The sequence below is a fragment of the Bos grunniens genome, chromosome 18, assembly GCF_055505025.1.
Source record: "Bos grunniens cultivar Pamir isolate PY7600 chromosome 18, Bosgru_T2T1.0, whole genome shotgun sequence".
Lineage (NCBI taxonomy): Eukaryota > Metazoa > Chordata > Mammalia > Artiodactyla > Bovidae > Bos > Bos grunniens.
In genome coordinates, this window is record NC_141182.1 from 51,837,371 (window position 1) to 51,854,136 (window position 16,766).

Here is a 16,766-nt window from a genome sequence, read left to right on the forward strand (position 1 = left end):
CAATTCCCAGGATATGAGAAGGATGGGGACTTCCCTGGTGGTCCAGTGGCTAAGACTCCACCTCCTGATGCAGGGAGCCTGGGTTCAATCCCTGGTCAGGTAACTAGATACCGCATGCTGAAACTAACAGATCCCATGTGTGGTAACTAAGACCTGGCACAGACAAATATAAAGAAATAAAAAAAAAAAAAAAGAATTTCTACCGAGTTACTGATGGCTTTAAAAACTGAACCCAAAGAAAGATTTACTATATTTATATCAGTGATTAACATTTTAAAGCAGCACTAGCTCTTGTTAAAATGTCTGCTTTTAGTTACTTTATTCAGAGGTGGTTTGGGGCCATCTTAATCATGCCAAAAGTTAATTTAAAACACACAAGTAAAATGCCATGTCTCCCTACCAGGGCTAAGTGAGCAGACACAGGCAATTTACTTTAGAATAGAGCAGGCGCGGCGTGGGGGAAGCCCTTTATTGAAGCTTGTGCATTTGGGTGCAAACAACCTTCCAGGGAGAAATACATGGAACAATGTCCAAAGCTCACACAGAAAGAGTCTTCCAGCCTCTCAGTCCCATGGTACTTAGCTATGGCAGCCTCAGCAAACTAATCAACAGGCCAATGTGTTATTTAAGATGACCTTCACTACAGTTGCTAAATGCCAGGTATGGGGCTAGAACTGAAGAGGCAGGGTGAGTGCTACTCAGAGGCATGGGAAGGGATAAGGGTCTTAAGACAAGATTCTGGAGATCCAAGCAGGTGTCTATGCAGCTTCCAACCACCCTCTCTGCCCTCCAGTTCCCCCTAACTCATTGGTCCCGCACTGGCAATGGTGGCCAAGATCTGAGACCTTGCTCCAGACCTATAGTTACACAATAACCCAGGAAAACCACATACTGTTACAGATCAGAGGAAGTGAGTTCTGGAGGCCTGAGTCCCCAAAATAAGGGAGTGTGGCTCAGATTCCTGGGTCCTGAGGGGCAGGGTGTTTGGACCAGAATGCTCTCTTATTATGTATATTAACTCTTTCTAATATTTACATGAATAACAATATTAATAATTATATTCTTAATGTTAACAGTCCCCAACTGGAAGCTCTTAATATATTTTCACATAAAGTTAAGAGTTTTACCAACACCATTCTTACTGTGGCATTTTCTCTATGAAAAATAAATATTCATTTATACCACAAAACTCATAGAAACAGTATCAAGTCTGAAAGAACACATATGGCATCTTTGTTACATCCAGAGAACTTATATTTAAGTATATATATATGTTATATATATATATATATATATATATAAAATGATTTCCAGCCATAAACAAGAAATCTGAATGATGCATCTTGTTCATGATACTGACACCAATATGTGAGTTAGCTACAATGGCATTCTGCCGTTCAAGGGTGCCAGAAATAACGCTGAAGCCAGCATCCCTCTATTCAGTCTTCCAAAAGACCACGGAGGAGGCTGGCGCCCTGGTGTGTACAGAGGACGAGGCCTGAGCTGAGCAGGAACCACTGCAAGTAAAGAGTGAGGGGACCAAGTTGACTCCCAACAGATACGGCCACCGGATGGATGCTGGGAACGGGCCAAGCTGGTACCATGACAGGAATTTGGGCTAGGAGAAGAGTTCGGGGGATGAAAGCCAAAGGTTTGCCTTCCTAGTGCGGCTAGGGAAGTATAACTCTGTAGATCAAACAGAAAAGTTTAAGCAAAGTCATTTGGGGATGCGCCGCCCCCGCACTTAGCGGGCCTAGCACTGCCAAGACCAGCGAGTTCTCGGTCCTCCGGCTTACAGGCCACTCGCCATTCTGCGTATGTGTATGTTCCAAGCCGGTCAGGAGTAGGCCAATGGGTGTGGGGTTCCTCCAGGCTCATCCAATGAGCTATCAGATGCTTTTGTGTCAACCAATGGGGCTTCGAATGAGCTGTCGAGTGAAACAGGTCCCGCCTTCCGTGCCTCGGGGAGCTTGAAGGAGAAGGCCGGGTTGCGAGAGTGTAGCGTTCCAAGGCGTTACTTCAGCACCAGTATATTTTTGTGAGATTATCTGGAAGTCAGGAGGAATTTTGGTCCCTTAAAGAGAAAAAGAGAGACTGGGGACCCAGTTTCCTGGGTCCTGGGTAAAGATAAGGCTGGGGTGGGAGCGGGACTCCTTGAGCTAGCAGGGCGAAGGCTGGAGTCTTGGCCTCGTTGATCTGAGAGGGGGAGAGGGCTGGGTACCCCGAATCACGCGTCCTGCCAGAAAAGGTGGCTGAACCCAAACTCCTGGATCCTTAGTTAGGACCAGGCTGAGACCTCAGAATCCGGGTTCGGATGAAGATGGGGGCCGAGAGACCTGAGCCTCCAGGGCATAGGTTTTAATCTGGACTCCAGAGTCTGAGGGAGAAGGGACCTGTAGGCCGGATTATGGCTCCAGAGGTTGCAGAGTACGGATTGTTGAGCTCATTGGTCTGGGTGGCCGAGTCTGAGAAGTACAGCTATGGAAACTGAGGCTTGTTAACTAGTTAAGTTGCCCAAACTCACAAGCTAGATCGGGACAGACTGACTTTAGAAGTCATCGTTTTATATATACCAGTAAGCTCTGCCCTTAAGTCGGTGCTTGCTTAGATTTTATCTTATTCCATGTGGCTGAAAAGCTTCCTGTCCATGTCTATCAAACCACAGATCCTGATCAGTTCTTCCAAACGTCTCTAAAAGAAGCCATGGGAGCCTGTCACTTTCAGGGTCTGCTGCTCCTCTTTCTTGTAGGAGCCCCGACCTTGATCAGTATGTATTGGAGATGTGGGGGTGGGGGAGTGGTTGGGTCAAGGAGGATGGATTTCTGGTGAAAAAAGAGGGATTTGGGGCTCCGGCAGAGAAGGACAAGTGCTCATCTTTATCTCCTTTTCTCCCCAGTGGCACAGAAATTGTTTTGTCAAAAGGGTACATTCATGGGTATCCAGGAGGATGCAACAAACATGTTCAACTGGACCTCAGAGAAAGTTGAAGCTTGTGACAATGGAACATTGTGCCAGGAAACCATCCTGCTGATCAAAACTGGTAAAATGAGAAAGGGGCAATTGGGCTGGTGGGGGCAGGGGACGGGGGGAGATGATTATGTTCATTATGTTAAGACTGTTCCACCTTCCCCAGGCCAAACAGTAGCGTCCCCACCCACTTTCTTTCCTTCCTGTCTCACAGCAGGGACCAAGACAGCGATTTTGGCCACTAAGAGCTGCAGCTTGGATGGGACACCGGCAATAACGTTTATCCAGCACACTGCAGCCCCCAGTCTAGCTGCAATCTCCTACAGTAACTACTGCGAGGATCCCTTTTGCAATAACAGAGAGGGATTATATGATATATGGAATATACAAGAGACTGAAGAAGGTACCCTGCGAGGGAAGAGATGGGTGCTAAGGGAAACTCTATACACTCCGGAAAAGAAAACGGGAGGCTTCCTTCTTTGTGTTCTTACTTGGTTTAGGTTCAAGTGGGCCATACACAAAAGGACCTCAGACCTTTTGCTTGTCTCTCTTTTTCTAAATTGTCACCTTGGAGTACTGTAAACAGTGTACTCTGAGCAGAGGACATCAGTGAAGGCTGCAGTGTAAAGTGGATTTGGGGTTTATTAAGCAATAAGATGTCAGTGGAGGTTTCTGAGCAGGCTGGTGGCGGTCTAACTGCTCCAGCTTCCCCATTGCCATGTGGCCACAGCTCAGTTCCTGCATTTGTCCTCAAAGTCTACAGTAACCTGGCCACACCTACCTTTTCAGGTCATTTTCTTCTCTTCCCTCTCTCATTTATTGTGTTTTAGCTAGGGCAGGATTCAAAATACTTAACAATGGAGATGGTACTGACCAATCAGAATGGATGCTGGCTATAAAAAACAGTCCAGCCCTGCCTGTCTGTGCCTGCCAGCTGAATATCAACACCTGGTGATTTCTCACAATTTCCAAATCCACCAAGCCAGCTCACACTTCCAGGTCTCAGGCCACTGTCCTTGCTGTTGGCTTTTTTACCCTCATGCAACCCCCATTTCACACAACTAACCTCTGTTCTTCCTCCATCTCAACTGAGGTGTCCATTCTGGGAAAAAATTCCACCAAATTATTTTAGATAGTTCAGCGTTCTTCCATTTCTTTGGTACCATACCGTGGCCACAGTGCCCACAGAGTTGTATGGTAGTAAATTACTTACATGTCTGTCTCTTTCAGGGCAGTGCTCCTAGATGGCAGGAACTGTGTCCTTTGTTTATCTGTACCTCCACACCTGTACAAAGTTTGGAAGTCATGTTGGATTGTGTTCTGACAACACAGAAATCAGTTGGAGAGGGATGGGGAGGTGGTAGTAACAGGCGTTGAGTAGAGAGGCATCAGCAGGAAAGACTCGAGGAAGAGAAGGCAGCAAGGAGAGAGAACTCCAGAGGCAGGACACATCCTTAACTTTCTCTCTTTTCGCTCTTCAGAAACCAAAGGGACAACAAGCCTCCACTGCCCAACCTGTCTGGCTCTGGGGTCCTGTTTGAATGCTCCCTCTGTTGCCTGCCCCAACAATACAGATCGATGCTATCAGGGGAAACTTCAGGTCTCTGAAGGTAAGCTGAACATCTGATGGTTTCAGAGGCCAGAAAACCTCAGGCATCTGCGTGTAGCCTAAGAGGTTCTGACACTGAGTTCCAGAAGTGAGGTGAGGACTGGATTCCTCTCTGATTTCCTCAAACATCTGTGTGTCGCCCCATCCTTGTTCCACAGGAAATGTCAACTCACTTTTGGAGATCAAAGGCTGTACATCGATCATTGGTTGCAGGCTGATGTCTGGGGTCTTTAAAATAGGACCCCTGTGGGTGAAGGAAACTTGCCCCTCCATGTCCATCTCGACCCGAAAGATTGACAATGGGGCCACGTGGCTTCACACTTCAGTTTGGAAGTTAAAGCTACTGCTGATGCTGTTACTGCTCATCCTTGGAGGGAGTGCTTCTGGTCCCTAATCATCTCTTCAGACTGATCATCGGCAGCTTGAGCAGGTGGAGATTTGAAGAGTAGCTTCTGTGAATGTATTTGACATTTCTAATAAAGTTTCTGCTGTGATTTGTGTATGCCTCAAGTCTAGAAGTGGTGTTATTGTGCTAAGAAGAGGGTCCTTAAAATTTGTGCTGTCCAACCCACACATTTGCAGAAAGGGAATCAAAGATCTCAAAAACTTGAGTGAATTCCTTACACTTACATAGCTATGGACAAAGCCATAAAGTCTGGTATTCCTTTCACTGTAGTAGACTTCCTTCTCTTGCTGGCTAGACAGGAGACTAACATTATCCTCCTCTAGAACACTCCCAACCCAGTCGTAAGGCCAAAATCATGTGCTTTGGGGTTCTAATAGTTCCTGGGGAGGTGTGTCAGAAAAATCAGACTCCAGTTCTTCAGTTACAATGGGCCCTGTCTCCCCTATCCTGTTTGTTCCTTGCCCACTTTAAATCATTCCTTTTCAGGCCTACATAATGCCTGCTCAGTGGACAGAGGGAACTTAGGATGGAGCTAGGGCTCCATAGGTTCTGGTGAGTGTGAGCCAAACGATAATGTGGATGGGGAGACTTTTTTTTTTTCAAATTCTTACACTTTTTTATTTAACTTATTACTCAAGAATACATAAAGTCTATGTTATTGTAAAAGACTCCCGTGATACAGGAGCTATATAGAGCAAAGTAAAACAGTAAAGAGAAACAGACTTTTTTCATTTTTTTTAAAGCAGCTTTATTGAGGCTTAACTGACATACAATAAACTGCACTGGAGGTGGGAGGAAAGACTTTTATTGCAGACTGTTGACCCCTCCCACAAAGGACAGGGAGCCTGATCATAGCATAGTCCAGCCAAGTTCTTTCTAGAAAGTTCTCTAGTTCTAACTAACTTTTGGAGTTAAAGTCTCCCCACACAAGTTAATATTTTATCTTTGTTCTTAGGCATCCAGCTCTCCATTGTGTCAGTTTGGTAAATCTCTCTAAAGAGTGAGAAGAAACACCAACAAAATTTTAACTTAATGAGGGGACATATAAATGTGGGAAATTACAAGCATTCAGAGGCATGACTGGTAAATATTATTTGGGGTAAAACACAAAATCAGAAACAAACTAAATAAACCAAAAAAGCCAAGTTGGTATTTCCCATAGGACACAGGTTTCTTTTTTTTTTTCATGATTAAGTTTTTATTGTCACATTTAACTGCTTTGTCAGATATACATTGTAGGTTTCAGTATGGCATAAAAATGAAAATATTTTCCTGAATGTAAAAATCTGAACAGAGGAGATGGCGATGGCACTTAAAAAGAAAAAAAAAAAAATCACACTGGTGCTGAAGCCACTAGAAGGTGGCTGGTAAACACTGGAACACATTCACAGATAAAGCGTCTGAAGTGAAGTGATGTGAAAGTTGCCCAGTCATATCCGACTCCTTGTGACCTTATGGACTGTACAGTCCATGGAATTCTCCAGGCCAGAATACTGGAGTGGGTAGCCTTTCCCTTCTCCAGGGGATCTTCCCAACCCAGGGATCAAACCCAGGTCTCCCGCACTGCAGGCAGATTCTTTATCAGCTGAGCCACCAGGGAAGCCCTGAAACATTTCAAATCAAATGGCAGTGGTATAAGCCCAATGAAACTGGAGAGTAGGAAGACACAGAATCTGTCGAGTAGCTACCTGAAGAATGGCAGTTTGAGCACTTAATTTCCAGTCAGACTAAAACTTCTTTCTTGTAAAATGAAACTACTTTGAACCTGGATTTTAAGCTTTTTTAACAACTTCCTTATTCGTACAGGTTGTAACTAGTCCAAAGAAAAGGCAGTTATAATCCATGGCATTAGCTTTGTGGGTTGACCCTGCCATAAATGGGGGAGGGGGTCTTGTCTTTTCCAAACCAGGAGTATGTCATACTCATGAACGTCTGTAGTGGTTTCACACATTCTGGGCAAAACTAGAAAAGAAGCAGTAAATAAAAATGTTAAGTGCATCCCCAAGGAAAGTCTCTACACATTCCACAGCTATATGCTGAACGGTAACTTAAAAAAGTATGGTTATTCCGATTGAAAATGAATCTCTATTCAATAACCAAGCTTCCCAAACAGTTTATTAGATGTCTTTCTTCCATAAATAAGACTAACACTAGGATTTGTCAGAAGATCTACACAAGTTATCACCTTTATGTACGAACTTGGCTAAATCCACGGTGTCTGGAGTCTGTTCCTTGTAAAACTCAGGTCTAGAACATAACTCCTTTCTGTTATACTGTTGTGTGTCCTTCATTTAAGACTCCAGAACAGAGACCATAAACATGGCTAGTGCAACATAACAGTCACTGGAATTCCCTGAAAGAAAAATAAGTAATTTATTTTATAACATACTTATTTGGATGATTACTCACTGGTAATTAGTATTTCTACATTTTTTTTTAAGGCAACCATTTTAAGTGACAACACATGGCAGGCTAGTAGAAAACAAGTGGAAACAAAGCCCTCTCTTTTGATCTCACAAAGTCATGCAGACAAAAGAAGGTACATCTGATTTGTTCCAATCTTTGAACGTTGCTGCTAAACTAGTTTTCCTTTGAAAAAGTAAATTTCAAGGCATGATAGTGCAAGAGACAAGGTTTTTGTTTATAGAACATTTATAGACTAATTGTGCTTGGTCTCTAATTTCCAAATTATTTTAAAGAACAGAAATGGCATTGATAAATTTATCTTTGCCTAAATTTACCAGTACATCATGAATTGCACCAGAATTCGGACAATTTGATTATCTTAATGACTTTGTTGTGAGCCTTGCACACTGCGTCTGCACGTGAGGACCCCGAATGGGCCCCTTGGAGGTTCCTCCAAAGTCTGTGCCCAAAAACTCTTGTCTTGGGGAGTCCAGGGGTCTGTAAAAGCAGTTCTTCCCCAAGAGGAAGTCCTCAAAAACTCTCTCAATTAGCAATTAAGAAAAACAGTGCTAACTGGAGAGTTTCTTGCATTCAGGTAAATCTGGGAGGTCTGAGCATTCCTGGAGCCCTCATCAGGATGTGTCAATGGGTCAAGAATCCCTTGAATGTGAGTATTCACTATTAGAGGACTCTGTAGGGTCAATCAAATTTTCACAATCACTGTCGTCTGATTACTCTGCACTGTCTCCAGCTGCTCTGTGGGAAGGAGGGGGTCTGCTCCACTTTCAAGATATGTCAGTCCAGCACTGGTGGAGGCATAACTGGAGGAGTCCATGGCTTGAGGTCGAGGCATAAAGATGCTAGTTTCCATGTGAGAATGGCTCAGAGTACTTTCTTGATTATTTGGGTGAAGATCAGAATTAGGCGGAGGCGGGTCTGAGGGCTCTGCATCTCCAGCTGTACTTGGACCTTCTGCTGTGAACCCTGGATAGGGCATCTGAGGGCTGAAGGTGGGGTCCACACTTTCAGATGGCATCTGTCTGCTTAGTGTTGCCTGTGGCAATCATCTTTCTTGTTCCTTTTCATTCTTCCTCTGAGTGATTTGTCTTCTTAATTGATTCACTTCTGCCTGACAAGATTCAACAACTCACTCGCTCTTTTCTACGGCTGCACACACTGCTGGGACTTTCTCCTGAAGCGCATTATAAACCTGATAAATTGCCCTGATGTATTTCATTAGTCTGTCCTTGTCAAAAAAGTCAGTACCATGTTCTTTAATAACTTTGGCATAATTCTGAGAAGTATTTGGCACTGAAGATACCTTATACTCTTGCTGGCTAGTATTGCCTAGATTGGGAATAGTGAGGGATAGCCTTTAATTATACCTTCTATCTAAAGAGAACATATTCTAAAGCATGAGTGGAATTGTTGGCGTGGAGATAAAGCTGAAGGGGAGGAAGATGAGGTCGGCCACCCCGATGGTGCAGGTGAGCTGCTTATGGATCACTTGCTCTCTGTATGACATCTGCTGCTTTGTGTTTCACTGGAATCGGTACCACCCAATAACTTTCTTTCTCTGATCTTTAAGAATCCTGTCCAAGCTCTCTTCATTAACTTTGCTTGCATACTCATAAAAACTAAAAAGTCTTGAACAAGGATGATGGTTATGGATTTCAATTACTTGCAGAAATTCTGTGTTGCTGACTTAGGAGTCATTGATGCTGAAGGTTTCCTCTTGCCTTACCTCTCCCAGCAAAAATCCTTCCTGAGAGGAATGGAAGAAAAGAGTTGCAGGTGGTCAGCGTTGCTGTTGCTGCTGTGGAAACACACAGCCCTGAAGGTGTGGCCTGAAATGGAAGCTGCCATGATGGAAATCTGATGCTGGTTTCTTAATGGCGCTGAATACAGTTGCAGAAGACATTCCTGAGTGAATGAAGGAGAGCTACCATTTAAAAAAATTTGGCCTGTGAATAGTTTTAGTATTTTAAAAATTATAATATGCTACTAAGCTTGACATGGCAGGAACAAATTTCTCAGGCCAAAAACTCAAGTGTGCAAACTTTCTAATTTCGTAATATAAATATATAAGCTATTCAAATGTATGATTAATTTTTATGATACTTCTGTTTATAGCAATTCCCCATTCTACCTGCTGCTGCTACCTGGTGGTAGGTAAAACCTAATCAGTTTGGGACTTCCCTGGTGATCCAGTGGCTAAGACTCTGCTTCCACTGCAGGGAGCCCAGTTTAATCTCTGGTCAGGGAACTAGATCTCACAGGCCACAATCAAGAGTTCTCATGCTGCAACTAAGACCCAGCAGGGCCAAGTAATTATTAAAAGAAGAAGAAGAAGAAACTTAACCTGTTTGAATAAATTGTTATAAATTCAGTCGGGGTTTTCTCAGTCATTTCAGATCCCCTGCTCGTGCTTAGTCACTCCGTCGTGTCTGACTCTGTAACCTCATGGACTGTAGTCTGCCAGGCTCCTCTGTCCATGTGATTTCCCCAGGCAAGAATATTGGAGGAGGTTGCCATTCCCTTCTCCAGGGCATCTTTCTGAACCAGGGATTGAACCCAGGTCTCTTGCATTGCAGGCAGATGGGGAAGCCTCATTTCAGTTCTAATCAATCAATTCAGGGCTTCTTTTCCTTTCCACTCTCTTTATCCACAGCTTTGCAGTAGTGCTGGTGGGAAGGATGGACTGTCTAGTTTTCACCCCTCGTGCTGCTGAAGTTCAAGTTCTTACTGATGTCTGGTTCTCAGCTTCAATTCCTGCTGGCTTCCACTGGGAAGCCTTTGATCCAGTCTGGTGTTCATGGGCTCCATGCAGGCCCTGTGAGCTCTGCCATCCCTCTTAACCACTTTGGAGCCTCTTCCAACTGCCCTCAAATCCCACTGAGGTCCTTCAGGAATCTGAAGCAGCCTAGGAATCCCATATAATTGATGAAATTCCTCCAAGTCCTGGAGAAAAGATAATTTCATAGAGACTTGCTTTTTCCTAAGGTCCTTGGGAAAGAGATGGGACCTAGACCCTGGAATTTATTACCCACCACCCACAGGCCACTAGCTACATTCTTCTCATATCCATTTTTTGTTTTTCAGCAATCATGCCATAAGAATTCCCTGCCAGTCCAGTGGTTGGGGACTTGGCCCTCTCACTGCTGAGGGCCTATTTTGCAGTGAAAAGGAAAAAAGAGGAATGAGTTTTTCTTTCCCTTTTCTGAGAACAAAGATAAACAGAACAGTGAACAGGCCTGAACATTCCTAGTTTTTACTTTGAAAGTGAAAACGTTAGTAGATCAGTCATGTCTGACTCTTTGCAACCCCCAGTGATTATAGCCTGCCAGGCTTTTCTGTCCATAGAATTCTCCAAGCAAGAATACTGGAGTGGGTAGCGATTCCCTTCTCCAGAGGATCTTCCTGGCCCAGGGATTGAACCTGGATCTCCCACATTGCAGGCAAATTTTTTTTTACCATTTGAGCCACAGGGATGTTTTTACTTTGTTTCTTATTTGTGTGACTTCCCTGGTGGCTCAGATGGTAAAGCATCTGCCTACAATGTGGGAGACCTGGATTCAATCCCTAGGTTAGGAAGATCTCCTGGAAAAGGGAATGGCAACCCACTCCAGCATTCTTGCCTGGAAAACCCCATGGACGGAGAATCATGGTAGGCTGCAGTCCATGGGGTCACTAAGAGTCAGACACAACTGAGCAACTTCACTTTCACTTTCTTATTTGTAGTCTGCAACTAAATTTTCTTTTCTGACCCCTAATTCTGCATGAGCTACATTTCACACCTCTTATCCTTTGATTCTATGCTAATTACATCCTGTATCTGGTGCTTACCACTCTCTGCAAACCCACCCTTGTAGTTTTTTTCTTCTTACAGATCAGAAAGAAGACCTCTGTAACAATGCACAGAAGACAATGGACCCAACTTCTGGGCCACCAGACTGCCAGAGGCTACCTGACACCAGCCTGTGACTATCTGGAAACAATGCAAGAGGAAGAAGACAAGATCTTAACACCTTTGATCCTCATCACTGACCCCTGATTTCGAGCCTTCATCTTATATAAGCCCGTAGACTCCTCACTGGAGAAGGCAATGGCACCCCACTCCAGTACTCTTGCCTGGAAAATCCCATGGATAGAGGAGCCTGGTAGGCTGTAGTCCATGGGGTCTCTAAGAGTTGGACATGACTGAGCGACTTCCTTTCACTTTTCACTTTCTTGCATTGGAGAAGGAAATGGCAACCCACTCCAGTGTTCTTGCCTGGAGAATCCTAGGGACGGGGGAGCCTGGTGGGCTTCTGTCTATGGGGTCGCACAGAGTTGGATATGACTGAAGCGACTTACCAGCAGCAGCAGCAGACTCCTCACAGTGGGGTGGGCACAGTTCTTGAGGCATGAGCCTAGTGTTCCCCCTCCACCAGCTGAGAATTAAAGCCACCTATTTTTTTCAACTCTGTCTCTATTTTTATTTCTCTCTGGAGGGCAGAGAAAGCCAAGATTTTGACCGCCAACAAACACTAGGGCCCAGGTTCAATCCCTGACCAAGAAACTGAAATTCTATAAGATGGATAGCTTAAAAACAAACAAACAAAAAAACCTATCATGCCATAAAGCCTTCATTCTTACACTGAAACTTAAAAATTCCATGTCTAATAAGCAAAAGTTAGGCCTTTGGAATCACATCTACTTCCATTTCAATTTACATAATCTCTTTTGAAACTTCAAGGCTCAACATAAAGGTGTTTTTGGCTCCTTGCATTTCTAGGGTAATAGGCCTACTGCCTGACCGGTGGAGACGGGGCAAGAGAAGTAATCTATAGAATGGGGGGCTTCCCCCTTGGTCCAGTGGTCACGAGTTCACCTTGCAGTGCAGGGGACACTGGTTCCATCCTTGTCCTAGAAAGATCCCACATGCTGCGGGGCAACTAAGCCCGGGTGCACGGCAACTACTGACCCCACATGCCCTAGAGCCTGTGCTCTGTGGCAAGAGAGCTACCACAACGAGAAGCTCGGGCACTGCAACTAGAGAAAGCCTGTGCGCAGCAAGGAAAACCTAGTGCAGCCAAAAATATGGGGAAAAAAAAAAAGAACGGGAACGTGGGCAGATACAAGTGATAGCAAAATATAACCCTGCCATGTAGCTACTTCCCCCACCCACGTCAGCCTCCACATCACCCATGATACCCATTGCTCCCTCCAGGGCTGTGTTCATGTCCTTTCCTCTCTGAAACTCCATCTCCTGTTCCCACTTACCCACCCTGGAGGGTCCCACTAGATGCCTCCCTGCAACTCCAGCAGACCTTTCTTGACTTTGCTGGCACTGATCTCCCTCCGCAGAGCCCTGGCGTACCTACCTGCTAGCTTCCCTTCAATATCATACTGTTCCCACACAATGTATAACCTCCCCAGACAAGGTAACAACACTTCAAGGACAGGCTTTGTTTCCGACAGCTTTACGACTTAATAGCACCCATAAAATGTGACTGGCAACTTGATGTATGGGTCTTCCAGAACTGCTTATTGAAGTGAACCAAACTTCTGCTGATGGGGCTTCCTTGGTGACTCAGATGGTAAAGAATCTGCCTGCAATACAGGAGATGTGGATTTGATTCCTGGGTCAGGAAGACTCCCCTGGAGAAGGGAATGGTTTCCCACTCCAGTATTCTTGCTTGGAGAATTCCACAGACAGAGGAGCCTGGTGGACTACAGTCCACGGACTCGCAGAGTTAGACACGACTGACTAACACTTTCACTTTTCACTTTCAAACTTCTGCTATGCATGCACACACATTCCTCTTGAACAACAAAACTAGGGACTTCCCTGGCAGTCCAGTGGTTAAGAATCTGTCTGCCAATGCAGGGGACATGGGTTCAATTCCTGGCCTGGAAAGATCCCACATGCTGTGGGGCAACTAAACCTGTACGATACAAGTACTGAGCTGGAGTATAGAGCCCACACACACCGCAATGAAGAGTAGCCCCAGCTCGCCACAAGTAGAGAAAGCCCACTCAAAGCAATGAAGACACAGTGCAGCCATAAACGAATAAATAAATAAAATGTAAAGGCTGAATAATAAAACCCTAAACTCCTTATTCCTCCAATAACCCTCTCCAAAGAAATCTTTTAAAAAAAGAAACAACAAAACTAACCATCACCAACAACTGCCGCTGATTACCTGAAACTTGATGCTAATGAGAAAAAAAAAAAAGGCAGTAAGTTCTAGAGAGTAGACAACAGGAGAGGCAGAAGTCTGAGAAGGATGAGCACTGCAGAAAGGTAAGAATTTGAAAATTCCTCTATTTTGTGATGATGTTTTAGTAGCCAGGTGGGCACATCCTGGTTTAGGGCAGTAATGTCAGAGTAGGAGTTGATTTTGATCAGGGGTTGCAAAATGAGTTGTTCAGATTCTTTTATTATTGTTTAATGTTAATGAAGACAATAATCATTTATTGGGCAATTTATCCGTTCCTTGCTCTACACTAAAAACTTCAGAACTACAATTTGTATAATCCCTCTGTGCATTTTTGTAGGGAGTCGGAGGCAACTCAGATATCCATGACCAGGGGAACAGATAAACAAAATGTGGCAGACATAATCTTTAGGTGTGCAACACATTAAATTTGCACTATATGTATTTTTTTAAAGTAAGTAAATTATTTTGTAGCAAAATATCACTTGTATAAATTGACTAGTTTGGGCAGTTCTCTGGTGACCTAGTGGTTAGGATTCTGGGCTTTCACTGCCATGGCCCAGATTCAATCCTTGGTCAGGGAACGGAGATCCCAATAGCTGTGTGGCATGGCCAAAGTAAAAAAAAAAATTAAATGACTTTAAACCACAAATCTTGAAAAAAAGAAAAAGACTGTTTAGATTATTCTGGGTCCCTTGAGTTTCCATACACATTTTAGAGTAAGAAGAAAGCTGGAGTTTTGATAAGGACTGAGTTGAATCTCTGGATCAATTAGGGGGTATTGCCATCTTAATGGGCTTCCCTGGTGGCTCAGACAGTAAAGAATCTGCCTGCAATTCAGGAGACGTGGGTTCAATCACTGGATCAGGAAGATCCCCTGGAGAAGAAAATGGCAACCCAATCCAGCATTCTTGCCTGGGAAATCCCATGGGATAGAGGAGCCTGGCGGGCTACAGTCCCTCCCTGAGGTCTCAAAGGGTCGGACACGACTGAGTGACGAAGCACAAGGGCACGGGCCATCTTAACAGTACTTTAGGTCTTCCAATCCATGGACATGGGGTCTTTCCATTTATTTAGGCCTTTCTTAATTTCTTTCAGAAATATTTTCTGATTTTTTAAAATAACTCTTGTGCCTCTTTAGCAACTGAACAAGTGTTTTATTATCTTTGATATTTTTATTAATTTTGTTTTTAGAGTATTCATTGCCAGTGTATCGAAATACAATTGATTTTTACATTTATTTTGTAACCTGCAACTTTGTACAAGAGTCATACTTTCTTGTATCATTATAAGTGTCCAACATTTTTATTGAAACCTGAACATTTTATATAATATATTGTCCCTACTCTGAATACTGATTATAACCAGCAATCATAATAAACAACAAGGCTTCCTTTTGTTGTTCTTTGCTTGTCTTTTTGTTTGTTCAGTGACTTGACTGGACTATTTCAGTGATGTCTATTTTCTCTGCAGAGAGCCTCTGATGTTACTCTTCCCTTTGGGAGGGCACCTCCTTTGGGCATACACACAGTCTACCTGGAAAGACAGTGGTTCTACCAAAGCCGTCTGTCTTTCCCTCGATCTCTCTGGTTATCACACCCAGCCCTTAGGTTCCACTAGTTTCTGGCTGATTATTCTATTATTTTTTTTTTTAATTTAAATTTATTTTTGGCTGCAATGGGCTTTTGCTGCTGTGCACAGGCTACTGCCTCATTGCGGTGAGCAGGGGCTGCTCTCTTGCTGCAGTGCACAGGCTTCTCATTGCTGTGGCCTCCCCTGCTGCAGGGGACAGGCTCTAGGGCTCAGTAATTGTGGCCCATGAGCTTAGCTGGCCCAAAGCATGTGAAATCTTCCCGGACCAGGGATGGAACCCGTGCTCCCTGCATTGGCAGGTGGATTCTTAACCACTGGACCACCAGGAAAGCACCTATCCTATTGTTTTTGACAGTGCCTGGGATAGAAATTGCTTTACATTCAGACTCTATTAAATTCAGTCAAGGGTCATTTCTGAGGCCAAGCTTTGAGTTTGTCCTGACCCCAGAAGACTCCTGTTAGTTATCTCTTTCCCTAGTTCTCTTTTGTTAGACAGTGAGCCTAGGGTTTAATTAGTTGACACGGTGGGGCTACTAGTCTCCTCTTTATTGCTTACCACCAAAATCTCCATTGTTGGGGATGTCCCTGGCAGTCCAGTTAAGACTTCACCTTCCACTGAAGGGTATGCACTGGTCGGACACAACTGAAGCGACTTAGCAGCAGCAGCAGCGAACTAAGATCCTACATACCTCACAGCCAAAAAAAACCCCACCAAAACATAAAACAGAAGCAATATTGTAACAAATTCAATACAGACTTAAAAAATGGCCTTCATCAAAAAAAATTATTTTTGATCTGCATTGTTTGCAGAGTGTCCTTAGTCATGAACTCCCCCCCACCCCCCACCCCCAGCCTCCCTTTCTGTTCCAAATAAAGTCACTTTCTGTGGGTAGAACCTTAAAGCTCTTTGTTCTTATCTGTATCTCTGAGCCACAGTTTGGGAGCTGGAGGCAAGGACAGTGGAGAGATTTTTTTAGAATGCCACACCTGCTTTATTATTAACAGGTGCGGGGGGCCAGCCCCGGTGGAGTCAGGGGTTTCGAAGCGGGGACGGCGTCGGCGAGGATCAGGAAACAATTGCTTACTTAAATGTTAATTAAAGATATAAAGAGTGGTTAAATAAGGATAGCTCAGTGAGAAAATTTAGTGGAGAAAAGAGGCTGAATAATTCAGCCAGAAGGTGAGAGAAAGAACGACATGGGGAGACCAAGCTTCGGTGAACAAGGCCTGCACTTTATTTTCCAAAGTAGTTTTTATACCTTAAGTTATGCATAGAGGATAATGGGGGAAGGGGTAGAGTCATGCAAGGACAGCAGTTCCTGATCCTAATCAAAGCCAGGCTTTCAAACTTATCATATGCAAAAGTTTAGGTGATTTACATCATCTTCTGGCCAGGAAGCCTGTTAACATTTTAGGAAACTTATTTTTCTCTAAAGGTGATTATTCTAAAGTCAGGCGCCAGCCTCCAAAAAGCATTGAATAAAGTTGCATTCCTATAGGGCAAAGGTGTGGTGGGCTCAATCAAGAAAAGAATTAACCCAAGGGTCCAAGGTTACAAACATTGAGGCTACTACTTACATCT

At 44.0% G+C, this 16,766-nt stretch overlaps 1 protein-coding gene and 1 pseudogene across 1 annotated transcript; one reads left to right on the forward strand and one right to left on the reverse strand.

The window, feature by feature from the left end:
• The first annotated feature begins 2,573 nt into the window (after positions 1-2,573).
• On the forward strand, positions 2,574-5,078 carry TEX101 (testis expressed 101). Its single transcript, XM_086349651.1, has 5 exons — positions 2,574-2,767; positions 2,897-3,040; positions 3,182-3,370; positions 4,449-4,577; positions 4,735-5,078. Exons 1-5 carry the CDS (start codon positions 2,704-2,706, stop codon positions 4,968-4,970), a joined length of 762 nt encoding a protein of 253 aa, XP_086205777.1. The 5' UTR covers positions 2,574-2,703; the 3' UTR covers positions 4,971-5,078.
• A 2,857-nt stretch (positions 5,079-7,935) lies between these two features.
• Positions 7,936-9,275, reverse strand: LOC147353957 (BRISC complex subunit Abraxas 2 pseudogene; annotated as a pseudogene).
• Between the last annotated feature and the right edge of the window lie 7,491 nt (positions 9,276-16,766).